Source organism: Danio rerio, chromosome 12 (assembly GCF_052040795.2).
Source record: "Danio rerio strain M-AB ecotype USA chromosome 12, GRCz13ab, whole genome shotgun sequence".
In the NCBI taxonomy this organism is placed as follows: domain Eukaryota; kingdom Metazoa; phylum Chordata; class Actinopteri; order Cypriniformes; family Danionidae; genus Danio; species Danio rerio.
Window position 1 is genome coordinate 33,945,170 of NC_141032.1, and position 27,143 is coordinate 33,972,312.

The 27,143-nt window shown below is 35.5% G+C and overlaps 2 protein-coding genes across 5 annotated transcripts; both read left to right on the forward strand.

The window, feature by feature from the left end:
- Positions 1-1,049: 1,049 nt before the first annotated feature.
- LOC147834509 (uncharacterized) lies at positions 1,050-11,546 on the forward strand. Of its 3 annotated transcripts, XR_015504288.1 has the most exons (9): positions 4,352-4,394; positions 6,672-6,723; positions 7,618-7,830; positions 7,933-7,959; positions 8,035-8,064; positions 8,171-8,209; positions 8,301-8,364; positions 10,900-11,025; positions 11,333-11,546. XR_015504288.1 is itself a non-coding variant. In XM_087276558.1 (8 exons), the coding sequence occupies exons 2-8, from the start codon at positions 3,974-3,976 to the stop codon at positions 8,357-8,359; spliced, it is 429 nt and encodes a 142-aa protein (XP_087132684.1). In that variant the 5' UTR covers positions 1,050-1,134; positions 3,930-3,973; the 3' UTR covers positions 8,360-8,808. The 3 variants fall into 3 exon arrangements, 2 of the variants coding, with proteins under 2 accessions (XP_087132684.1, XP_087132683.1); XM_087276558.1 differs by lacking the exons at positions 4,352-4,394; positions 10,900-11,025; positions 11,333-11,546 and adding exons at positions 1,050-1,134; positions 3,930-3,982 and having other exon boundaries at positions 8,301-8,808; XM_087276557.1 differs by lacking the exons at positions 10,900-11,025; positions 11,333-11,546 and having other exon boundaries at positions 8,301-8,808.
- Positions 11,547-11,897: 351 nt separating this feature from the next.
- On the forward strand, positions 11,898-26,790 carry cpn1 (carboxypeptidase N, polypeptide 1). Of its 2 annotated transcripts, none has more exons than XR_015503307.1 (9): positions 11,898-12,222; positions 14,546-14,742; positions 17,758-17,913; positions 19,796-19,972; positions 21,376-21,487; positions 23,399-23,538; positions 24,791-24,890; positions 24,975-26,123; positions 26,179-26,790. XR_015503307.1 is itself a non-coding variant. In NM_212770.1 (9 exon segments), coding segments are annotated over 9 exon segments (1,353 nt in total). In that variant the 5' UTR covers positions 11,984-11,987; the 3' UTR covers positions 26,403-26,790.
- Positions 26,791-27,143: the final 353 nt, after the last annotated feature.

Consider the following 27,143-nt stretch of genomic DNA (forward strand, 5'->3'; position numbering starts at 1 on the left):
TATGATGTGTTTATGTATAGAGTGTATCGTGAATAGTTTTTTGCCTTGCCTAACTTTGTCTTTTATTAAAGTGCAAATAGTGTACCTCTCATTGAATATAAACTATTTAATCTATTTTCATCCATCAGGGTTTGATTGACAGAAACAGCATAACGAAAATACGCCACTATTAACAGCTTGAGTGGCGTAGCTTGTAAAGCGCATGGCAACATATTTTGACGCGATCGATCATTAACCCGGAAATCCAGCGTCTGATGAACTCATTCTTCTTTCCCCCCCATTACATATCCGATTGGAAATACATTTATTTAAATAAATATTTTTGTTTAAAAATGAAAATAATAAAAAAAAAGTCTCAAGTGCCCTGTGGGTATTTAGTAAGGTTTAGCCTATTTCATATGTGTATAAACAGCATCTATAAATAGTTATTTTAAATATTCTATAAACAGTTATCATCCACCTGTTGTTATATGTTAGCGACATCTTAATATAACTAATTTGTATTTACAATGTTAGTCACCCTTCTTCACCCATATTCTCGGACCTCATGGCTCCATTCTAGAACATTTAATAAATGGCACATGCCTTAAAAAAGGTGCCTCCCTGTCTGTAAAAAAGCACATATTGCTTAGACAACTATATTTTCCTCTAACCAAATAGTTGCCACCTAATATTAGTATTATTATTATGATTATATTTAAACAGTCAGAAAAAGGACAATCATTCAAAAGCACACAGATTAACAAACACCCAGTGAGCCTTTAATGTCCCAGTGAGCTTCCCATAAATACCCCTTTGTGGCCCTTAATGTATTTTTGAAAATGCTTTGCTAATGTTCTCATAACTTGGTCCAATTTACTTTGCAATAAAATTCCTGTAGGAGTCATTTAAAGCAATTCCTGTTTTGTCCACAAGGGGGGGGGGGCAATGCATCAACACTAGTGGTGAAAGCATACCGTTTTGACCGATGTTGATGGTTCAAATCCGTGTTTTAAGTGTGTCGTTGGATTTATTGTATTCACTGAAATTATTGGAAAAAATAACAGGCAGATTAACAATGCGCTTGATATGTAGGTATGGACTTCAATCTCATGTTATGCGGACTTGGGGTGATTTAGCCCTAAGCACCTTCAGGTATGGGGCTCCATTAAGGGTGCTTTCACACCTGTGAATCGATTCAGTTGTTCCGAAACAGAGATTACAATTGTTACATTGTTGCTCTTTGCTCTTGGAGCGGTTCGCTTTCACACTGCACAGTTTCTAATCGGACCAAAAGAGCTTAAACAAGTCACGTGCGAGTAAACTCTCCTCACATTGGTCAGAGTGTCAGGGTTTATTTTGCAGCGTCCCGCTAAGCTGTCAGGAGAAGTGGTGGTTTGGTGGTGATTGACAGGGTGCTCGCGCGATGTGTCTGAGGAGAGATGCGGAGGGGAGGGGTGAGAAGGGTGCGCGACGATGCCTATTTGAGGACCTGTAGGGAGACGCGAGATTACCGGGAGATCATCACTCGTTTGCGGGCATCCGGAGACTCGCGAAACTTCCCACCCCAATCATAATTCTCTCTTCATATAGCCATATATGCCTATTACATATCCATAAAACACAGTGATACAACCGCGCTCGGATTGGATCGCTTTCTCACTACAATCGAACCGCTCCAGGGTTCGTTTCAATCGAGCCGAGACCACCTCATTCAAGCGATCTCGGAGCGATTACTTTGGCGCGGAACAGAGCGCGATTGCCCTGTTCACATATGCCAATCGAACCGCACTAACTGGGCAAACGAGATAAGTTCCGAAACAAAAGTGTAGGTGTGAAAGCACCCTAAAACTATAAGCATTCTCTTTGTCTATAGATATTTTCTTTCTCTGTAGATTAGTTTTTTATTAGCATTATTATTGTAGATAAACTGCATGTTAAAAATAAAGTGTGACCTTTGTCTTCTTAATGCAAAATTAAATAGATTATTCAGGGCCGGAGTGGGACTCCTTTTCAGCCCTGGAGCTTCAAGCCTCAGACCGGCCCACCTCAAATAAGGTCATTTCCAATTCAGTTTCTAATTACACTATTTCGTCCTTTTTTGAGAAAACAGCTGCTTTAGAACTTCAAATGTTCCACAACCCTAACAGTATTATATGTCTTAACAATAAAAATGAAAAAAAAAAAATTACTCAGACGAGGATCAAACCCGGGCCAGTGGCGTCATAACGTAACGTGCTAACCACTGGACCACAACAGCTAAACATTCAGAGGTGACTCATCTATCTCATCATCTGAGTCATATTATCGATAACCTGCAGGCTGTATCATGCCCACGGGGCTGCGAGAAAATTGATAAAAAGAGCTGAGCTGGTAAAATAATGAATAAGAAGATGGTGGTCAAGTAAATAAATAAATTTATTTAAAAAGTGTGACTGCTGAGAGCAACAGATTCTGGAGCTAGGGACACCCTAGCAAAAACGGACCGGCCCACCGGCAATTCTCCTGGTCCTCCCGATTAGCCAATCGGGCCTGAATTATTTTGTAACCATCGTCACTGAACATACTGGATCAGTTACTAAAGATTTGACAGCGAAAACACACAGCACTGTAATTTTTCACACTGTCACATGATCGGCTAATGTTTTCACCATTTTTCATAAAAATTGATAAATTGCTGTTTGTAAATCTGGAGTCGCCACTGTTCACTGGGAAATTTTCTTTTATTTGAACAGGCCAACAAGTTCAGAAACATTCCACTGTTCATGGGGGAACCCTGTTTTGAAAATAAGTAATTATGTTAAAACCTTAATGGTATACACAGATTTTACAATATATGATTGAAAATTTATAAGAGCTAGGCTTCTTGACATTGGTCAAGGCCCCCTAATTCCCCTAATCACATAAGGAAGAAGCAGCGCTGTTATCATAGTAAATACAGTTTAGGCTTTTGCTGTAATGCTGCATTGCACAGTCTAATAAATACAACATATAAAATCATCTTTGATTTCCCCCCGTTTTCTATAAAGCCAAACAGGAAATCATGGGTGTTAAGCATTGTTAGTTAAAATAGCTTTCTGCTTTGGACTTGAACATTCTTCGAAACATTTAGAATATTTTCCCCCTCCCCCATCATATTTAGCCGAACACAAGATTTCTTTAGAAACAAACTCTCATATACAGTCAGCGTGGATTCCCCTTGCATTCAGCAACAGCTGTTTAAAGATCTGACCTATATTTTAATAAGCTGTTACTAATAGTTTATTTAACTGTTTGATCTCTTAAACTGAAATTTTGCCTTAAAGTAATAAAATAATAACAGTAAAAGTTATTATTTATATTTATTATTTATTTATAATAGTTTTTATAATAATTACTTTACTACAGTAAATAGTTTTTACTGTATTAAAATCAAATAAAAAAAGCTTTTGTGACCCTGAAACTTCTTTCCTAAACGTACTGCCAAGGAAACTCTCAAATGCTTTCAGAGAAAGAAAATTAAGCTATAGAATGGCCCAGCCATTCACCTGACTCGAATGCAATAGAAAATACAAATTAAAGATCAGATCTCATAGATGAGACCCACAGATCCATCAAGATTTTTACACTCTGTTGAAGTCTGTTAAAAAAACTCACATCTGAGAAATGCATGTGACTTCATTATCCAGATGAGACTACTTTAAGCTGCCATTTTAAAAAACTCTTTATTTAAAGTATTAAATACATTTCAATAGTTCATTACTTTCTCCTTGTGTCATTTTATTGTCATTACACATAACTCAGTTTTCAGATTTAGTTTTTGTTATATTTTTATGTTTGTATTGTTTTAGTTTTTACCAAAATCTGGTTCAATTTTATCTCAAGAGCTCCTTTAGAAATATTATTCCCAGGATAAAACATGATGTGTTCAATGCTTATTTTTCCCACTGTATATTTGACACTTTTTCCAGGTCTCACAGAAATAGATGAAACATGATCAACCTTTTCAACACAAATGAACCAGGTAGCCATGCAAAAACACAAAGCAAACAATTGCAAAATTAAAAAAAACATATTTTTGTTTTTAATCAATACTGAAACAAATACATAGAAATACTGATTTAATTATTTTAAGTAATTGTTTGCAAAGCACAAATGAGTTTAAGTGGTATTTGGACATCTACTCTATAGCATGCATTAGCTTTACAGCTTTACATGTGCTTTCACTTTTGCACAACAATGAAATAGAAAATTACATTTAAGATGACTTTTTGATGATTAGGAACTTGACAGGAATTCCCTAAAAACTGAATAGGCAGAATTCGGTAAAAAAACCCTGCTTGGTGTTCAGTACTTAGGGGGTGGAGTTTGACAGTGGTCTGTTGATAGAGTTGAGCCCACACCCATCTTCAATAATGCATCACATTGTTGTAGTGGTGAGTAACTTTTTGCCTATTTGCTTATTATTATTTACTTATTTACATCCAATGTGTTTAAAAGTTTGTGTTTTCACTTTTCAGCCTTCGTTTCAGTTTGATTGTTGTTCTCCACTTTTTGTTCTCCACGTGCAATTTGGTTTTGTGGGCTGACGGCGAGACAGAGAGGATATTATTGCAATGAAGTGTTTAGTTAATGATCGAATCTGGGTTTTATGACTCAGAAACCTTATCTAATAGTTGTTCATATGTGGTCGATAAGTCATTAGTCATTGTGATTTGGATGAGACTGTGTTGTGTGATATGAAACGAGAGCATGTGAAAATGCTTTGCTTATCAAGAACAGGTTTGCTTTTGTTCTCAAAACTCCTTGTGTCAGAAAGTTATAGAATCTAAAATATTGTGTGAAAATATTTGTAAAAAAACAAAGATAGAAAGATAATTTGGATGATGGTTTCTTTGTTCTGTGGAACACAAAAGAGGAAGTCATATTTTTTCTGTTGTTGGAGTGCTGTATTATTTCGAGTGCAAAAAAAAAACATTATCTATTAATTAGAAGATTAGCTAAGACTAGAAACACACACACGCACACACAGACATGACAAAGACCACAATTAATTCTACAATATTTATACCACGATCTGTGAGATGAACTGTGTTTAAAAATCCTTGTGTGACTGACATGCCCTGACATGCCCACCACGAAGTCTATAATGATGCTAATATAACTGTGTTGCAAAAATATCATAAACTAAACAGAAAAATAGGCATACCTTATTTTCTTAAACTTAAAATGCTTCACCTTCACTTGACCTTTGAAGATCAACTGTGTAGTCTCATGATTCATTTTATTTTTTACCCAAATTTCCATCCCTAATTTTACTCCAACTCTTGTCCCAGGCATAAACATTTCATTTTAATTTAATTTTATATTAATTTAAGTTTACATGTTTGAAAATATAATCAGTATATTATCATTGACTAAATGACCAACAATCTGATCAGATTTAGCAGATTATTTATGACAATAATCACAAATAATCAACAATTACATATTTACACCAGGGGTGCTCAACAATGTTCATGGTCTTCCTGCAGAGTTAAACAGCAAACTTGATCAAACACACTTCTCTTTAATTACCAAGTGCTCCTTCAGATCTTTAGATCAGTTGTTTTATTTGTGTTTTATCAAGGTTGTAGACACACTGCAGGAAGGTAGATTCACTCCAGGAACAGGGTTGAGCACCACTGTATTACACAATACTGTCCACCATTTTAGGTGAGAATCCATTTTGAATGGAAAAAACATGTTCAGCTAGAAGGGCGCTTCAAAAAGTATTTGGAATAAAAGAGAATCGAGAAGCAGAGATGTACCCATCAGCCATTGGACATCAAATAAGTTTTGTGTATGTGCATATAAAGTTTAAGTAGGCAGATGTATACAACTGTTTGCGGATATGAGAGTGTATGGGCTTTTTAAAATTAAAATAGCATGTTCATGCTTAAAAAATAAAAGATTTTTGTTTTTAAATACTTTTCATATAACCCCATTGCATATTTATAGCTATAAAACACCACAACATACATTTTTTGCTCAGTTTACGATGTTTGAACAGAATTTTATAAAAAATTAACGCATGTTAAAGCATGGTAAAGTCTCTGAGATGTACAGTATACACGGTTTAGAAGCTGGACTGAAGCTGTACTAAAGGCCTGTGAAAGTAAAGAAAAATAACCTCACAAATAAAATCATCTAAACTGCACAAAGTGAAGATGTTGAGCTCATCGCTATGTCAGAAGCATTGCATTTAGTCCTATCGAAAGTGCTGCAAAGCAGAAGCAGAAAGTGGGAAACTAACTCAAGCTCCAAGAACATTTTTTACATGCTCTTTCAAAAATGTAAAAGTTTATTAAAAAAAAAATACTTTTGTTAAATTGAGGGTGAAAATAAGTTTGTTTACTTTCATTAGATCTCATGCATAGCTTATTTGATGGTATTATAATTTACCAAAATTATGATGTATAGATATGGCTACACAATGCCTTAACCAGATTTTTGGTGGCCATGATGGTCAAGATTGTTTGAATCTAAATTAAAGGTAGTACTTTATGTTTTTTCTGTGTTTGTTTTTCATTTTAAATGTTCTGGTACTCCTAATATTGCAAAGTACAAACTTTTAAGGACGTAAATCCAAGCTCTACACTTTTTGAGGTATTGGGGAACATATGTGTGTGTTTATAAACATGCTGTGTATGTAATCGTGTTTTCTTTTGCAGATTTTTATAATTCCTTGTTTCAATTGGTGCCTGCCAACTCCAGTTCCAAATGGTAACTATACATGTTTATTTCCATTTAACTGCTTCATGATATGAATTATATTTTCATTATAACACTACAGTAGCATCATGTACGCAAACTATTATTTAAAGGGTTAAAATCCTTTAAATAAGTAAATCTTTGTAATTGCCATGAGTATTGATGCTTGTAAAGATATGTCAGTGAAAACAGAAAAAGCTGACTTTTTTCAGACATTTGTACCATTTATGGATCTATACAGTATGTGCGTTTTAATTTATACACAAAGTTTACTACTTTGTTGAGAGAACAGTACAGTTGGATACGACGTGTGAACATTATAACTGTAGTTCACGTGCACAAAAACAGATTCAGTGTCCTTCAGTACCTTTAAAAAGGATTAGAAACTTGTGAAATGCACATCGGGGATATTCAAATTTGCATCCTATTCTTCATGCATTACAGTAAGCTGCACTTCAATTATATACATAAGTGAATTTACATTTGGTTTAGCCTAAGGTGCATTCATGTAACATTTTACTTATGTTTTAAAACAGCTTAACATGTCTCGAAAGAATACATTTCCAAGTTAAAACAAAACAAACAACAGTAAGATTGTCAGATATTATAATTTTAGTATCTTACAAGACTAATATACTACTTTTAAAATAATTTTTAAATTTTTTTTAAAACTTTCTCCAAACTGCACTTAACATCTGCAAAACATTTTTGTGTTGGCCATAAACATTATTTAGGTGATTATTGAACTGATAATATTTGTCAATAATTGTCAGTCAAATAATGAAACAGGTATGTGTTTAGATGTTTTTTAGAACTTAGTTGATAAGACTTCATTCTGATGTTGATTTTTTTGTTCATTTCTGTTCTTGGTCGATGTCTGTTGGAATTTTGTTTTTGTATTTGTAGAAAACTGCAGTTATCGAGTGGCATTGACTCCTGGTAAAGAAAATATTGATTGCTTTGGAAATAAGATGGAAAAATACCCAATCTGCAGCTCTGGCAACTCTACGCCATCATGCCAGATCAAAGAGGGAATTGGAGAGACTTGTATTCAGTGGAGAGCGGACATCAAACTAAGATGTGTAAAACACTCTACTCATGATTTTATTGACCTTAAGGGTAATACATGTCACAAACTTTCAACACTGGATGTTCTGGAATTATCAATGTCAAGTTCTAATGTTCATAAAAATAAATAAAACATCTCTTTCTCTATCACAGAATCAAAGTGTGCTTTTGACCAACAACGTAAGTAAAAAACAAAAATAAATAAAGAATTATAACACTAAATAATAATTATAATAATAAATATGTTTTTTTTAGCTAACAGCTGCAATGGAGAGTACAGATCTGGTAAATTAATTTATTTAATCAAAGCATTTAAAATTCAAACAAAAGTTAAATGTTTTATATGAAAACATATTCTTCACCCTGATGTCAAAAGATTTTGTTTCCTCAGGACCTGTGGATTCAAATTCTGCATCAACCCTGTCAATTGGTAAGACTATAAAACTAAAAGGTAAATAGATGTTTGCATTCATCAAAAGAATATTTTCAGACATTTCATTCACACATTTCTGTTTTTTCAGGCCTTCCAATATGCCTTGGGACTGCTATATGGGTTACACTATTGGAACTAATTATTTAATTCATGTAACTTTAAGCTATTTTCCTTTTCTTCTTTTAACGTAATTAAACACTATAAGTGACCATTGCCAAGACAAGCCTATATTTTTTTTTAATAAATTGTATGGGCCAAATTAATCTATCTATCTATCTATCTATCTATCTATCTATCTATCTATCTATCTATCTATCTATCTATCTATCTATCTATCTATCTATCTATCTATCTATCTATCTATCTATCTATCTATCTATCTATCTATCTATCTATCTATCTATCTATCTATCTATCTATCCATCCATCCATCCATCCATCCATCCATCCATCCATCCATCCATCCATCCACCCACCCATCCATCCACCATCCATCCATCCATCCATCCATCCATCCATCCATCCATCCATCCATCCATCCATCACTGGTTTTGTGGTCTGTAGTGTTATAAAATAAAAAAAGAGGTTCAGAGTTCTGAGGTTTGTATTTTGAATTTACACATACAAAATATACAGTAATGCATAACAGAATCAAAGAGCAAACAGACTAAACAATTTACATTTCAGACTACGAATGTCTGTATTCTAAATCCCCCTATTTACATCATTAGTTTTCATGAACACACTTATTTTATTTTGAAATAAGTAAAAAGTTTTTTGAATTAATTAACTGTTCATTCTGGCCTTCTTTTTAATCATACACTTAAGCCCTATTTGCAGGGATTATTATTAGTCTTTTGGTACTTGATGACATCTAATCGTTTGTAACTAATGCGGAGACGATCTTTGAACTTAATCTTGTGCAATAGGCCAGTAGTAACTGCAAGGATAAAATGCAACATTGCTCACTTTTCTCCACAAGGGGGCAATAAAGATAAGTTATTTTGTTGTTAAAAAATGACTGAACTGGAAAAACAGCGCTAATATTACCTATGCCCTTTAAATGTCTAGAATGGGCCCTGTATAGCAATATTAAACATGAACATTAGAAGGTATGTTGAATATACAGTACCACTTCATAAAATGTATCACATCTGAAATAATCATCAAATCAGTGGCATAGTGAAATCACATAACCCATACACTCACCAGCACTTTATTACGTATGCCTTACTATGGTAGGTTGGACCCCCTTTTTGCCATCTGAACTACCTTAATGCTTTATAGCATATATTCAACAAGGTACTGGAAATAATCCTGAGATATTGGTCCATATTGACATGATAGCATCACGCTGTTGCTGCAGATTTTTCAGCTGCACATCCATGATGTGAATCTCCCGTTTTACCACATTCCAAAGGTACTCTATTGGATTGAGATCTGGTGAATATGGAGGCCATTTGAGTACAGTGAACTCATCGTCATGTTCAAGAAACCACGCTGAAATGATTTGCGCTTTATGACATGATGCATTACCCTGCCAGAAGTAGCCATCAGAATATGGGTACAATGTGGTTATAAAGGGATAGACATGGTCAGTAACAATATTCAAGTAAGCTGTGGCATTGACTAAATGCTCAATGTGTGTGCCAAGAAAATATCCCCCACAAAAAACTTTGCCTTGTCTGATGAGACTCGATTTCTGCTGCAATATTCAGATGGTAGGGTCAGAATTTGGCATCAACAACATGAAAGCATGGATCCATCCTGCCCTGTATCAATGGTTCACGATGCTGGTGGTGGAGGTTTAATGGTGTGGGGGATATTTTCTTAGCACACTTTGGGCCCATTAGTACCAATTGAGCATTGTGTCAAAGACACAGCCTACCTGAATAGACTCCTCAGACCAGGCAACGTTTTTCCAATCTTCTATTGTCCAAGTTTGGTTAGCCTGTGCGAATTGTAGCCTCAGTTACTTGTTCTTCTTAGACAGGAGGGGCACCCGGTGTAGACTTCTGCTGCTGTAGCTCACCTGCCTCAAGGTTCGATGTGTTGTTTGTTCAGAGATGCTCTTCTGCAAACCTCTGTTGTAACGAGCGGTTATTTGAGTTACTGTTGCCTTTCTAATAGCTTGAACCAGCCTGGCCATTCTCCTCTGACCTCTGCCATCAACAGAGCATTTGCGCTCAAAGAACTGCCATTCACTGGATGTTTTCTTTTCAAACCATTCTCTGTAAACCCTAGAGATGGTTGTGTGTGAAAAAATCAGTAGATCAGAAGTTTCTAAAATACTCAGACCAGCCCATCTGGCACCAGCAGCCATGCCAAAATTCACTGAGTTGCAGCCATGTGATTGGCTGATTGGAAATTTGGGTTGATGAGCAGACGGACAAGTGTACCTTATAAAGCTGGTGTTTGTATGCTTACATTAGGAAAGCCATTCAACATTCAAAAGTAAGAAAAAACTATGAAGAGAAGTGCCTTTTGCTGAGGATATGCACTTTAATACAAATTATACACATATTCTGACTGTCCTGTATCCATTCAAAGAAATCTGGTCAACTTAGCTTTTCAGCAAATTTAACTAATTTAAAATCGCTAATAATAATAATAATTAATGATGATGATGATGATCTCTAATGCCCTGTTCCTGTCTGAATTTTAAAAATGTATGTTTTATATTTCAGTCTGAAGTCAAGTGGAATGTTTTTGACCATGTTTTGGGTCACATTGATTGTCACTTGATCGATGCTGTCTATGGAGGATCTCATCCTCATCGCTTTCAGATTTCAACCAAAATATTTAAATTTAGGGTGAGTAATTAATAATATAATTAACATTTTTGAGTGACATATCACTTTAAGTGCACTAATTTATAATAATCCCTGCACCATTCCTTAAAAAATAAAACTTAAACATTTTGATTTAGCGTTTACTGTTAAGCCAAATGGCTAGTTTGGCAACAGCAAGTGCTAGTCAGTAATGACTCAAGCACATGGGCAATTAACTAAACACCCTGCTTGTTTGGCCATTAAAACGGTGTTAAATTTCCATCACTAGTGCTATTGAAAACAGGCATAAGTTCAGTACCAAAGCAACAACTGCCTTACTTGCTTGCAGGCTATAGTGATTGTGACTGACAGCAGCTCCTGGGGTTTATAGTGGAGGTGATGGGAGGAGGGCCTCACGGGGCCAGCTCCACAGCGCTCATTCCAAACCTTTGGTCCCCCATGGTCTGTTTTCCCAGAATGCCCTGTAGAAACTCCAACCTCTCAGGCTCCGAGTGTGTGTTTATTCTGAGTTAATGAATGAGCTAGTGTTGGAGCGAAAGTGGGTGAGTAAATGCTAATCACATCCCTTTCCCTCCAAATAAAACCTCCATTTCGCCCCTTTCCTGTTTTCTTTTATTCCCCCTTTCTTAAATCATCAGCAATCATGCCTCAAAAAGACAAATCAAAGGTCAAGAAAGAAATGTTCTACTAGAAAAACACAAGAAAGGCGGGGATTTAGTGCATGAGGAATGTAAAGCCAAAGTTGAGGTGTCATTTGTGATGTCAACTCTCACTTCTCCAACAATGCCAATTGAGTAAACATGCACAAATGGTAGTGGAGAGAGAGATATAGAGAGAGAAAGGAGGGGCCGTCCTTACTTGCTCTTTTAAGTGGGAGTGAGAGGAGGTCCAGAGGGAGGAGGCAAACGGGGAGAGCAGGATCAAGAAGGAGAGAGAGTGAGGAAAAGAAGTGGCGCTCTGTTTTTGCAGAGCAGTCTGGGACCATGCTGTCAGGCAGCTCTCTCATCTGGATTGGGGCGCTGCTTCTGGGGCTCGAGGCTTCGCTGACCGGGGCATCTGACTTCCAGCACCATGGCTATGAGGAGATGGTGAGGGCTCTTTTTGCCGTCCAGAGCGAATGCCCCTACATCACTCGCATTTACAGCATCGGTCGCAGCACAGAGGGACGGCACCTATATGTCCTGGAGTTCAGTGATAATCCTGGCATCCATGAAACATGTGAGTCTTGTGTTTACTCTTTTACCAAGGTATTAAATTCCTCACCCATATAACTTGAGTTGAGTCTGCAGGGCAGCCAGAGGTAATCATTTAGGTCTGATTGCATAATTTGGGCTGTTTTCGGAGAACTGCACTTAACAGAAATAAAGCTTCGGCTGGCCAATTTTAAGCGGCAACTTGATTTATATTGTTGCCTCTCAAACAGTCTGTAAATTGTATTTAGAAATGGACAGTAATGAGTGTAAGGGGGGAGTGTGTGCCTGGAGATGTTGGTGGTGAGTGTTGCAAACATCAGTCTTATCACTGATCTAAATCAAGAACATTCCCAGAGGAAAGAAAATGTGTTTCTTTAATAGCGAAGTTGTTACTCTTGGAAACAAAGAACAAATGAATGTTTCTGATCGCACTGAAAACAAGACCTCATTAATCTTGCACGTGAGAAAAGAAAGGAGAATAATCTGTCAAATTGAGCCCAGACTGGGCAAAACATCAATGTTTGCAATCAAAAGTCTTGAAGAAACCAACTATTCTGTTCTATGCCACTCATACTGTCTAGCTATCCAAGGCATTTTAGAAAAACATCTGATGTCAATACAGTGTAACTAAGGGCTCTATTTGACATTACGAAATGTGACAGAACAACTGCTGAGCAGTAAAATTTCCTTGTTTATTTCAGTCTGCAGACCTTGTTTCTTTGTTCCCTCAAATTCAAAACACATTCAGCTCTCAGCTACTGGAAGCAACTAAGATATATCATCAAAAAAGTTAATTAATCAGCTTATGAAAGCAAATAATCTTTGTCATCAGATAAAGAAGATCTGCTTCTCTTGGCAATATGTGTACAAAGGTAAAGCCTCAGAGAGAATTGCAGGATGTATACATGTTCCACACAGAGTACAAAAACAGGAACCGGTACAGCAGAGTGGGCAAAGTCAGTGTGACCTGACCCTTTAGATTGCAAACAATGTTTGTACTTCATGCATTAATGTCGAGGACACTCTTTGGTGACTCTTTGAGCAGTGCCATAGCACTGTTAATTTAATTACATGGTGATTAATGGGAAGACTATGATAAGTCTGCCTGCACACAGTGGCTAATTAGATTTGCGATCTTGCTGTCACTCACTTCTGCACCAAAAAAGAACAAACGGAAATCTGCTGGTACTTGTTAGAAGAGATAATTGTGAATAATGAGCTGACAACTGGCTGTGAGACAGGAATTTCGATGAGAGTGGCCTGCTGCGCTGCTAAACAGTCAAAAAGCCTTTGTATGGGATGAAAATGAAAAATATTAATTCAAATATTTGGACAGTTCACGTAAATTCTTTCATCAAATCTTTTTTCTTTTTTTTTACAAATATATTGTAAGGCATCAAAATAATTGTAATGTAATGTATTGGTTTACTTTTTACTGCTTTTTGGAGGCTATTTATCAAAGCATTTCTTTTGCTTTGTAATAATTTCAACTTTACAAAATATATCACAAATATACATCAAAGTTAGGGAAATACAAACCCCGAATTACAAGAAATGTACTTACATTGTCCTAGAATTTTAAGTTTAAATCTTGTTTTTTTTCCTCACATTTGGAAGTTAGAAATAGTTTATAGTGTAGGCCTTCTCACACTTTCTCTTCACAATTGGCACTTTATTTCTTGTAATCTGAAAGATTTCCATATATTCTGCATTTCAGAACTTTAAAAAATAGAAAATTGTAAGATATAAGCATGCAAATTCTGCAAAGGGAAGTCAGAACTGTGAGATTTTATATATGTATATATGAAGAGTTTAGATGCAAAAACCTCTAAATGCCATCTGAAATTTTGCTATAAAATAAGTATTTTTATCAGGTTTCTGTGTATGTTTAGTAATATAATTTGTATCGCAAAGAATAAGTCCTTTTCCTGGGTTTAAAATAACTCAACATAAAAAATGCAGGCCGAGAAAAATTATTAAAACATTTTTTAAATTTCGATGGAAATTTCAGACGGTGTTTGCATCTGAACTTTTCATATATATTTTCATTCCATAGCAGATATATGTTTCCATATCTCCATTCACACTCATTGCCTTTAAAAAATACCTTTCTCTTGTTGTCTTCCACAAAACAAAAGTCATGAAGATTTGGATCGCCATAAAGTTTAGTAAAGGATGAAAGAATCTCTTGACAAATTTTCAAACTTCATAATCGGTCAGAATTAGAGCAGTGGCTTTTTCTGAATTGTTTCATCTTCATGCATAGTGCTTGTTGCATGCTATTCACGGATGTGACCCTATGACCTCACAACTTCCTGACTGATGGTCACCTGACCTGTGTTTTTCAGTGGAGCCGGAGTTCAAGTACGTCGGGAACATGCATGGAAATGAGGTGCTCGGAAGGGAGCTGCTCATCTATTTATCCCAGTTCCTGTGTGAGGAATACCGGGCAGGAAACGAGCGAATCACGAGGCTCATCCACGACACACGAATCCACATTCTTCCTTCCATGAACCCTGATGGATATGAGGTGGCAGCCAGGCAGGTATACATCCTTTAGTAACTAATCTACAGTTTCAAATAAATATTCTACTACCCAAGTACTGTTTATAGAATATATCAAAAATATATAAACTCAGAATCACAAGAAATTTTACCTAAAATTCCATGTTTAAATCTTGTACTTCTACCGCTTTTCCTCAAAACCAGGCCCTGATTGGCTAATCGGGAGGACCGGGAGAAGTCCCGGTGGGCCGGTTCGTTTTTTGGCCGGTATCCCTAAGTCCAGAATCTGTTGCTATCAGCAGTCACACTTTTTAAATTAATTTATTTATTTAGTTGACCACAGCCTTTTTATTCAGTATTTTACCGCAGCTCTACTCTTTTTTTAGATGTCACTATTCAATGAACAGCTGTTGTGGTTCAGTGGATAGCACGTTAGTTTACGACGTCGCAGACTCGGGTTCGATCCTCGTCTGAGTAATTTATTTTTTTCAGTTTTATTGTTAAGACATATAATACTGTTAGGGTTGTTGAACATTTAAGTTCTAAAGCAGCTGTTTTCTCAACAAAAAAAAGACGTGATAGTGTCATTAGAAACTGAATTGGAAATTTTATTAATTTAATATAGTAATAGTGAACTGAGGTGGGCTGTTCTGAGGCTTGAAACTCCAGGGCTGAAAAGGAGTCCCACTCCGGCCCTGCTTAAAACTGACACTATTTCTAGCAATTCAGAGTTTGTATTTAGCATATCTGACCTAAATCTTTACTTTGTCAATTTTGTATTTTACAAATTGTTCCAACTTTTTTTTTTTTTTTACTTTTTGAGAGTTGAAAAGTTAGAATTATAAAATTGTGAGAGATTTTTTACTCTATTGTGAGTTTGTATCTTAACAAAGTAAACATTTTCAGAGTAAAAGTTTGTAAATATAAAGAAATTTTGATGGCAGCAATTACCGATAATGATAACCTTGGATAAAAATATCACGGTTTCACTATATTGTGATTACTGCTCTAAAATATATATTTTTTAAATATCTGGGTAAAAAACAAGAACTTTTTTCCACTCCAACACAATGGCTGCATCCGAAATTGCATACTTTAATACTATATAGTACGCTAAAAAAGTATGCGAGCTGAGTAGTATGACCAAATTCAACGTATTTGAAAAACAGTAGGTGAGAAGTACCTGGATGAACTATTACGCACGGCAAGATTCTGAAGTGTGCATCCGGTGGACGCTACGCTTTCCTATGATGCACCACAAGAGTATTCATGAATGGTAGTGAAGTGGGTGTGTCATGTGGTCATGGTAATTTGGAGGATGTAGTATGTCCGAGCTTTATTCATACTGATTAAATTCCTTTCGGATTTCGGAGACAGCCAATATATTTTATTTTGAGATATACATGTCAGGCTAAATAATTGAAATAAATCATTAGGTAGGTTTCTATCCAAAAATGCAAATTAAATGTATGCACAAAACTGGAATATTGAATAAAAGATGCGCAAATAAAGCAGCGTTTCTATCCAACGAGTGCAAAAAAAAAACAAAGTCATCAATAGTAAAAACGGAAATTGCTGCGGCAGGAGACGCTACGCTAGTCTTTTCTTCATTTAATGTTGACTTTTATCTCAGAAGACAATGGCGAAAAGCAAAAAACGCGTGGTGGCGTTTGAAGGCATGAGATGTGGAGCGCTGATGCTCTTGACAGTTCTGGAGGTCATTATTAAAATAATAACACAAATACTGAAATGGTTAAGGGTTTAAGAATGGCCAAATAACATTTCAGATGTTTTACAATGTGCTAAGCTGCTTATTTGTCTATTTACACACATTTTTTATTAACACATCATCTCTTATAATAAAATCACACAACCTTTTTTAATGCAAATACAAAATTTGTTCAGTAAAAAAAGTGTAGTTTATGCCCATCTTTTTTTATTGAATAAAATGCTTATCTTACTCAGTTATGTGCATACGTTTTTATGCGCATTTTCAAAATGTGCATAAAAATAGGTGGATGGAAACAGACCCCCCTTTCCCCTTAATGATTGTGAAGCACTTTGAGTTTATGGCCATACACGATAAATGCGCTATATAAATACACATTACATTACAAGAACCCCCCCTGAAAACAGTTATCGTCCCATGCCTAGCAGCAGCATGTCCAAAATGTCCAAATTAAGCAGTTTTTAAACAGTTTACTATAAAAAAGTAAACTAATATATGAGGATTTCATATTTGGCTATAAAAGGAACATCTCAGAATTCGCAAGCAAGCTAGATTTAAATTAAGATCTTTAACAAATAATATTGTGAGAAGATTCAGGGAACCCAGAGAAATCTCAGTCTATGTTAAGACAGGAAACCTCAACTAAAGTGCTCGACCTCTGAGCCTTTACACACGCACACACGCGCACACACACACACACACACACGCGCACACACACACACACACACACACACACACACACAACATGTAACCAACAGACCATGTTACGAACACGACCATGCATATGTAAACACTTTTTTTATTCTGTGTGGCAGCTTTGGTGTGGGAGTGTTGAAAATCTCTAGTGGGCACCAGTTTGTTATGTAGGAATCAGCCGTATCCCATAATGCATTGCTGGCTTTCTTCTGAGACTAATTACACATCTATATATAAAACAATGCACACAGAAATAGCATTTTGGGCAACGCATCCACACACCTACAACATTCACACATCTAAAATACAAAATTACAGTAATGCAGACTCTTTCTTGATCTTTCAGACTAATTATATGTCCAGCAGTAAATGGTGGTTGAAAGTGGCCGCGCAAACCCAGTTATCAAGCGTCTCGCTGGACCAGACAAGAAGTAGCAGAGGAAACCACCTCAGCATCAGACAGGGTTTATTTAACATGCTCGAACTCGCTTACACAACTCACACAAGCACAACCGACCGCTTGAGGTGTAAGTTTCACACCTGACATACTGAGAATGTTAAAAGGTAATAGCTCTCCTTAAGGGTTACTTAAGGGATAGGACGTTATGGGCTCTTCATCTGATTTTACAGGGTCCAGAGTTCAACGGCTACTTAGTCGGACGTGGAAACTCAAAGGAAGTGGACCTGAACCGCAACTTCCCAGACCTAAATGCTCTGATGTACTACTATGAAAAGCACAACGGACAAAACCACCATCTGCCACTGCCGGATAACTGGGAACTACAGGTGGGCATCAGTCAATGTTACTACTACTGGTAAGATACAGTGTCTGTTTAAAATGAGAGACTAGTCATTAGGTTTGTTATGGAGTTTGTGAAAGAGCTGAAAATCTAATAACCATCTAAAAATAGACCAAAACAAGACTAGTTATCAAATAGACAGATTAGATAGACTTTATTGTGTAGTCATTCATTTCTGTTTATTTGATGACTAGTTTTGGCCTATTCTTAGACGTCTATTAGATTTTTAACTAACAGCCCAAGTTTAGCTTTGTTTTAGACAAGACGGCTATGTTTAGACATCTATTAAACATTCATTAGACATCTTTTAAAAACGAAAAATGCTTGCTGTGTACCTTTTTAACAATTACATTACATTATTTTATATTGAAATCCTCTAATTTCCCCCCAAAATGTCGGACTTAATATGCTAAAATAATCATTGATAGGGCAGTTAAGGAAATTGAATAATTAAGAGGGACTGGCGCTGGTGTTATTATACAGTAATTTATTTAAGATTCCCATCCCCACCTATTATTATATGCATCCCCAGGTAATCAAGCCTTTGATCAGACTGATTTTAAAGGGAAAAAAGTGTAATAACAACTCTCAAAGATACACATTAATAATTATACAAACATGCCATAGTGAGGGATCTGTAGACGGGTTGTGTGTACGTTTCCATTGTACAATGTTTTAATGTACTATTAATCTCATATACAGTACATAATTCCTGTTGCAGTCTTAAGTGAAATTCAGGATAGTGCCAGTTTCCTGCATTGCGAAGAAAAACGTTTTTGTTTTTACAGTTGGACAGCACACTTAAGCTCTCCATTAGTCTGTCGGTAACCCACCCAACTCTCAAACTGCCGCTCTGCTCTCTATCAACCACCAACAGGCCCACCTTTCACAAGACAGGCTTGGTCTGTGTAAATGAACTTTTTTTTAGCCAGTACTGCTGTTAGTCATCATTGCGTGCTCAGGATATTTTTTTTAGTTAGTCTTTCAAAACTTGCTGAGTAATATAAAGTCAGTCTTATCTGCAAGGATCCATGCAATCCATCATTTCGATTTGCTACAAAGAACATCTTGTGCTTCTATGGAATCAAAAACACCTGACTTTTTATCCAAAGTATACCTTGCATGCTCACAAATATGCTTATCTGAAACTGATCCAGAAATAGTACAGAATAGGGCACATTTCTTCTTTATTTAACATAATAAATGAAAGAATTCCAGATTTTTGGACTCATCTCATTCTGGCAGCTCTTTCCAGGAACAACTCTCTATTTTTCTCAGTCTAAAATGAGATCTCCAGCTTTAGAGAAGTACATCCACTGGCTGCCAGACGTCCCTCGGGATAACAACAAAGAAAGAAGAGCAGCCGGAGGAGTAAGACATGTTCCAGTAACGTCTATGTGAGTCAGGAGTTGTCATTCTCATATCAAACTGTGCGCGTGACCCCCTGACCCGTAGTACTACACAAGCCTAAGCAGAGCGAAAACATCTGTGTGCGTTCACAGCACGAAACCTGACTCTTCAATGACAGCCGGGGCCAAAGGGACGCTTGGCTGTTTATATATACAGATCCATGCATAATAAATACAGAGTCTCCTCAAAACAGGGCATGGATGTGATCAATAGCCCAGCAGCCATCTCAAAGGAGCCAGACAGACTGATTTTAGGGTCAGGTGGAGGTTTATTATCCCTTCACCTCTGGTGGGATGCATTACCACATGTCAGATCTCTCAGATAGCACTGCTGAAGGAATATTCCAGAAAAGCTGCTTTTGGGAGTATCATGGCACATAAACTTAAACAACGGATGAAATAACGTACACTGTGTGCGTTTTTTAATCAGATTTTTTTGTTTGCTCTTGGTTCATACAGGTGGAGCCGGAGACCTTAGCTGTGATCAAATGGATGCAGAACTATAACTTTGTTCTGTCTGCTAATCTTCACGGTGGAGCTGTAGTTGCTAACTACCCCTTCGATAAGTCACGGGAGCCCCGGATAAGAGGCAAAACTACATATTCAGCCACTACTGATGATAAAATATTCAGAAAGGTAAGTTGTTGGCGTAATTTTCTACTTATACTTTACCTTGTTGTCCAGAAAATAAGCCACTAGTAAGTGTATTTCTCAAATCTGTGGCACTAACAAACCAATTCATAGGCATCACAGATTAAAATAAATAGTGTGAATTTGAGGGTATGGTTATTTGTTAGCTTGACCAATGGCGGACCGGTCGAGGGTTCAGGAAACCTGTTTGAAATCAGTCATTATTTCTGCAATACTGAATGGTGATGGTAAAAAAGCAACGGTTACTCTACTGAAAAAATAATAAAATCCTGTCTAGCCAACAGTTCAAAATCCTTCTGAAATCAACCAAATATTGGACAACTAAGATCAGCCTAGTATGGCAAACCAACTGGTTAAGTAAAGACATTTCTGCTTTAGAAAAAGTTACACTTTTAGAAACAATTGTAAGAAAGCCTTAAATATTGTAAACATTGTGAGTCTGTGGCATTATCAAGTCATTATATGGGTAACACTGATTCACCCCCCTAAAAAAAAAAATTGCCATCCTTGTGGTTTTAAAACTATTTGAGTTTCTTTCTTCTGTTGAACACAAAAGAAGATATTTTGAATAATGCTGTTAGCTGGCACCCATTGACTTCTATAGGTTTTTTTCCTTCTATGGAAGTCGATGGGCACCAGCAAAAAGCATTTTTCAAAATACTTCTTTTGCTTTCAACAGAATAAAAAAACTCAAAAAGGTTTAAAATCCACATAAAAAATGATGAGATAATTTTAATGTGTGAGTGAACTATCCCTTTAAGACTATGGTTTTGTGCTTTAAAAAATATACATGTTCAGAAACAATTGTAAGCAAGCCACTAATACGTTTATTTCCCCATATAATGTAAATACCATGAATCTGGTGGCTCAGTGGTTAGCACTGGTCCCTCACAGTAAGAAGATCGCTGGTTTGAGCCCCAACTGTGTCAGTTGGCGTTTTTGTGTGGAGTTCACCACACGTTCATGGTCTCCTTGTGTTCATGTGGCTTTCCTCCGGGTGCTCCGGTTTCCCCCACAGACCAAAGATATGCACTATAGGTGAATTGAATAAGCTAAATTGGCCGTAGTGTATGTTTGAGTAAATGCAAGAGTGTATGGGTGTTTCCCAGTACTGGGTTGCGGCTGGAAGGGCATCCGCTGCGTAAAACATATGCTGGATAAGTTGGTGGTTCACTCCGATGTGGTGACCCCTGATAAATCAAGGGACTAAACCGAATGAAAATGAATGAATAAATATAATCTGATGTACGTTTTTTCTCCCTGCAAAATCGTTTCACAGAAATCACAAGAATCAACTAATAAAGAGAGTTGGCGGTTGCTATTTCCCTAAATTTCCTTGTGATTATTTACAGATTTATGTGTTGTGTGTTGTATGTGTGTGTTTGTAGCTGGCAAAGACATACTCTTATGCCCACAGTTGGATGCACAAGGGCTGGAACTGTGGCGATTACTTTGATGAAGGAATCACAAACGGAGCCAGCTGGTACTCTCTGTCTAAGGGTGGGTTGTATTTTACATACCACAGCTCTCATTCAATTACTTCAACAAGGCTTGCGGTTTTGTCTCATCTAAAAGCCTTGTAATTTAGCTGAGATTTGGAAATTACGAGCACTTTTATCTTTAAAGAAATGAGATTGTGTGATAGTTTAGGGGTTTTCACTTATAAGCGTGCCACCGCCTACAGTATGTCAGAAATTAACTTATTTAACAGCAGTTCATTCAAGTGTATTGCATTTTTTTTAATGAGTCACGTTTTTTTTTGTTAAAGTCTAACTAGGGCTTAAATAAAAAAGTTACACTTGGGTACTTCAAAAACAAGTAACATTCAAAAACATTTTAAAAGTATAATATAATACCAAAGAATTCCTTACCAGTGTAACTTCTGATGAAAACTACAAAAAACTCACACATTTTAAGGATTTAACACTTTAAACTACACTTAGCTTGTATAAATAATATTGCTTTTTTTTGTCTATGAAAAATAATAAAAATTAGTTTTTTTCTACATAAATGTGAACCAGATTTTTTGTTATTAGTCTTAGATAAATTTTACATCATTTTAATTTATTTGGCAATGCCCTTCTGACAAAAACCACAGGATAAACTTTAAAAAAAGGTATGAAACCATTACAAAACAATTCATATTTTCAAAAAATAATTTAACCTTTTCAAAGTTGTCTCCAACAAAATTTGAACCAATAAACACAGTGTTAGATCATACTCTCCACGCCAGATAAATCAGTTCTAGCCCCAGATGCCAGATCCTATCAGGAAATGTCAGTTTCCCCAGGTATCTAGACAACAAGTCAGAAGAGTTTCCAATACCCAAACTAGTTAACACATAATCAAAAGAATTAAGAATCTCCTCCTAAAAAAAGTTTACTAAGAAAGCCAAAGAGGAGCAGAAGCAGGAGACGAAGTCATGATGATAAAGAAAGAGCAGAGTTTATTGAATCTTAGTTGCATATGATTCAATTCTCAGTCTTTGTCTGACCAGGATAGTGTTATTATACCACAAGCAACAGCAATGGAAAATTACTGCTTTACAACATTATCTAGTAACAATAAAGACCTTGGAATGGAGACATTCTCTTATGTCTTACTCATGAAAACAAGTGTCGCTTGAATCCACACAGTCATAAGATTATAACAATATGGAAAAATAAAATAATAATAAAGCAATAATTATAGGAAAATAGTAATAATAAAATATAAAACTATGACAAATAGTGATCAAATCATAATCATTAACTAATGATAATGATAATTAATGACTAATGATACCAAAAAAATGATATAATGCTAATGATATAAATGACTAATAATAATAATACGATCAAATAAAATAAATAAATGAAGAATAAATGAATATGACTAATGAAAATAAAACATAACATGTGTGTGTTGTTTCAAGAAAACAACCATTCATTTAAGTTTGCTACAACGATTCCCAGATTCTTAGTTAGATTATTCAATAGGAATACATTTTTGGCTAAATTTATGCTGTTTGCATTAACAAAGCCACAGTTATCAAAAACACAAATGAAAGTGATTAAAAAATCCAAAAAGACACTAAAACAAATCATTAATTTAACACTGTACACGCCAAGCAACTACAACAGACTTTATGACCGATAAATGTTATCATTATCTGCATCTGTTAACGTTGTTATTTTCTGGACATTTTTCCACATACACATAACTTAAGAGCTCCATATATATTTCTTCTAACAAAACATCATATACTATAACTGATCTCTTAAAGATTTAAATATGCAGGGAATATTTTTCCTTTTTTGTGCATTTTTCACTCTAACCCTATAGTTCTTTTCTGACCCTGGCCAATATTGTGCTCAACATTTACCAATTTAATGTGTGATTAAGAAGAATTATTGCTTACTGTCTCTGAAGGGATGCAGGATTTTAACTACCTCCACACGAACTGCTTTGAGATCACTCTGGAGCTCAGCTGTGATAAATTTCCTCCAGCGACGGCTCTCGCCAATGAATGGCTGGCCAACAGAGAGGCTCTAGTATCCTACATGGAGCAGGTGAGACCACATTTTAAGGCCAATTCATAGACGGCAACCAAAATGCACATTATATTACATACTCCAAAAAATAATAAGAAATAAATAAATTATTCAAGAAGATACAGACTAGAAACAAGTCAGTGCAATAACATAACTTACTTACCTAGGCTTTAATAAAAAAAGTCTTAAAATAAGTATTAACACGTATTCCAAGCAGTTTATTTAGTCTAATTATCTTAAAACTAGGTATGCTTTTCTTATTTTGTGTGCAATGGTCTTAAAACAAGAGACAACGTTCTGTCTTTAACTTTAACAAGATTATAGTATGAATTAAATCAATATCGCACACATGCACATTATCCTCAAATCTTTATTCAAATTAAGACTTGACAGTATTTAAAATGCAAATATATGTTAATATATATTAATTATAATTGTATTTTGTCATTAAAGAACAAGCATAAGTGTGACTGAGCATTTTTGGTGGCCTTAAAAGTACTTAAAACAAGTAATTTCATCTAAAACAAAGTCTTTAAAATACAAGGGCGATCTTTTATTATGTCTCTGATTGTAATTAAGCACAATTTGCAGGTAAATACCTAACTTTATGCTTTACTACCAAAGAAAACAGATAAATAATCTTAAATTAATTATAATAATCTTACACAATCTAATCTTGCATAGTATTTTATTCTTTAAAAAAGATCAATAAGATTTGTTTGGCTAGAAATAATGATATATATATGATAGAAATAAAAATAGTTTCTTTTTTTTTAAAGAAAATCCATAATCAACATATGGCGATTTGAATTTGTTCAATTGTACAGTTGGCTGAAAACAAGCAAGTCAACACGGTAGTCACAAAATGGGAAAATTAATCCTGAAAACTTAACCAACTGTTGGTCGGCTGAAATGTGAAATGGCTTTTACTGCTACAGTTTCAGCTCTCTTAACTCGTAAAGAAACAAGTAGAAGTTCAAACTCTTCCATAAGTACATTTAGCAAACGGAGAGGGCCAGTATTATAGTGAACACAAGTAAGAAGGACAAATTGGTTCTCCATAACACCGGCCGGTAATGAACCTGTCCCCAGGTACTTATAATGTGAAACTGATATGAACCTTCAGGGGTCTCGTTGTGAGTTTACGTAACTCTAGACTGTTCGCTAGCACATTTAAAGTAATGGATGGAATCGGTTTACCACTTTGAGTGCAGTGTCTGACCGTAACGAAAGCTTAATTGACATATCATGGCCCTATCCTGTATTCCAGGTGCACCATGGGATCAAAGGAATGGTTTATGATGAGAACAACAACGCAATTAGCAATGCAGTGATCTCTGTGGCAGGCATAAGCCATGATATCACCAGCGGTAAGTGTTGTTCTTTGTCTAAAGCTGAGTTTGTCTGATGTCCATACTTGAACTCATTATTTTATGTGTCTGATGTGCTCTCAGGGACGCTTGGAGACTATTTCCGCCTACTTTTGCCGGGTACCTACACGGTGACGGCTTCTGCACCAGGTTACCAGCCTTCAACCAGCACGGTGACAGTGGGACCAGCTGAAGCGATACAGGTGATAAATAATATCACAAAAACACTATTTACTACTTTTTACAAAGATTACCTTTCTTGGATATGCAGCTGCTTATAATTCTGTTATTTACTCACCCTTTCAATCCCTTGAGACCTTTGTTTATCTATGCAATATTGTAAATGAAATTTGAGAGCTCTCTCATCCTTCATAGAAAGCAATGGTTTCAAGATGTTCAAAAAGAAAAAAAAGGACCCAAAAACAGATTAGTCAGATTATTGATTTGTCAGATTAGTGATTGACTTCAGTTGTTCAACTGTAGTCATATGAAGCTTCAAGAACACTTTTTTGCACCAACAAACTGTAAAAATGACTTTGTTCGCCAATGTGTTATTCATCAGATCAGGGTGTGTGTTTATACGTGGAATATGATGTTTGCATGTTGCGCTGCAGACTCTAAAGGCAACACAGTGTACTTCAAGAAGTAAACACCCTTGACGACCTGATGAGCAAGAGAAAACATTGGTGAACAAAGTAGCAAGTGTTCTTGGAGCTTCATATTATTACAGTTTACCCACTGAAGTCACACAGAAAGGACTTTGAACATCTCAGGACTGTTGCTGTCTATGGAGGATAATAAACAAAATTTTCATTTTGGGTTAATTTTTGGTAAAATCTCCTTTTAATTAACTGTTTTAAAGGAAAGAAATGGGTACCATTTAAACGAAATTGGTACAGTGTCAAAACAACAAATTATTTTTAAAGTGTCCTTTGATTGGCATAAGATCTATTTACCGTTTTATAGACACATACTGTACAAGGTGTTAGATAGTTCATACTAGTCTGACTAATGGAAATTTGTTGAATGGTAAAATGTCAGAACTGCCTCTCTGATGTGTAAAACTTTAACTTTTAAAACTTTTAAGCTTAAAACTTAAACTTTTTTTTTTGGACTGCCTGATTTTTTAAAATTATGAAACAAACAATGAAGGATGTATTTTTGGACCAAAAAAACCTTTACAATTTTATTCTGGAAGTTAAAAATATATATTTTATATCTTGTATTTATTTGGTTCTTAATCATTTAATATTTGTTGTTGTAGAAGATATTTTCAAGTTTTTTCAAGTTCTATTTCTTTTGCTATCATGTTGTTAAATATGTATTGTTAATATCCTATACAATAGTCAATTAAATATTTTTTTTCTAACCTTATTTTATTTTTTCTCATTCCAGTTGCATTTCACTTTAAGAGCTCAGCCAAAAGGAACAAACTTGAACGTGAAGCCCTATCTCAACAAGAAGGGCCTATCGACGGCTAAAATTCCTCCCACCAACCTTGGCCCAAGATAAAGAGCAAAAACTCTTCTCTCGATACAGACAAAACAAGTCTTTACAGTTTAAACTGAAGAACAACAAAGAGAAACATGGACTCTCACTGTGACAAACCTCATCTTCCTTGTTTGTATAGATGCATAAAAGCGGGTTTTTCATTAAGAAATCCATGTTTTGCTCATGTTCTTGCGGAGCTTAAATATATGTATGTCATATAATGGGATCAGGAAATGTAGAAAATATAAGAAAAAAAGATATTTCTCGTATGAGAAATCAGTCTTAGATTAATGGAGACATTTAGATGGACTGTTACTGGAAATTATGTCTGAATATGACAAGGTGTTGATCAGTTTGTCTCCCATTTGGATAATGATAATAAAATAAACATTTTATCATTTAAAATGAACTGAGATTGGTGTTTTATCCATTATTTGTGCAATTACTGTTTTAATTAAAATATGAAATTAAGTATTTAAAAAATTGAAGTATTTAAAATAGTCTCTTATTAGACTCATATTGGTGCATGTGAATTATTGTAAAAATGTAAAGAAATTTTCATGAAGGCACAATACACCCTTCAACTATTAATGTACATACATTTTGTTAATTTAATCTTTAAATTTACGTTTTCTTTTTGTATACAAAGTACAAATGCAAGGTATTTGCTGAAATAATTTGTGTATAGAATTATATATATATATGATTAGTATAAAGTGAATTTCATAAAGCGGTTCAGCTGAAGATATTTGCTCATTATTT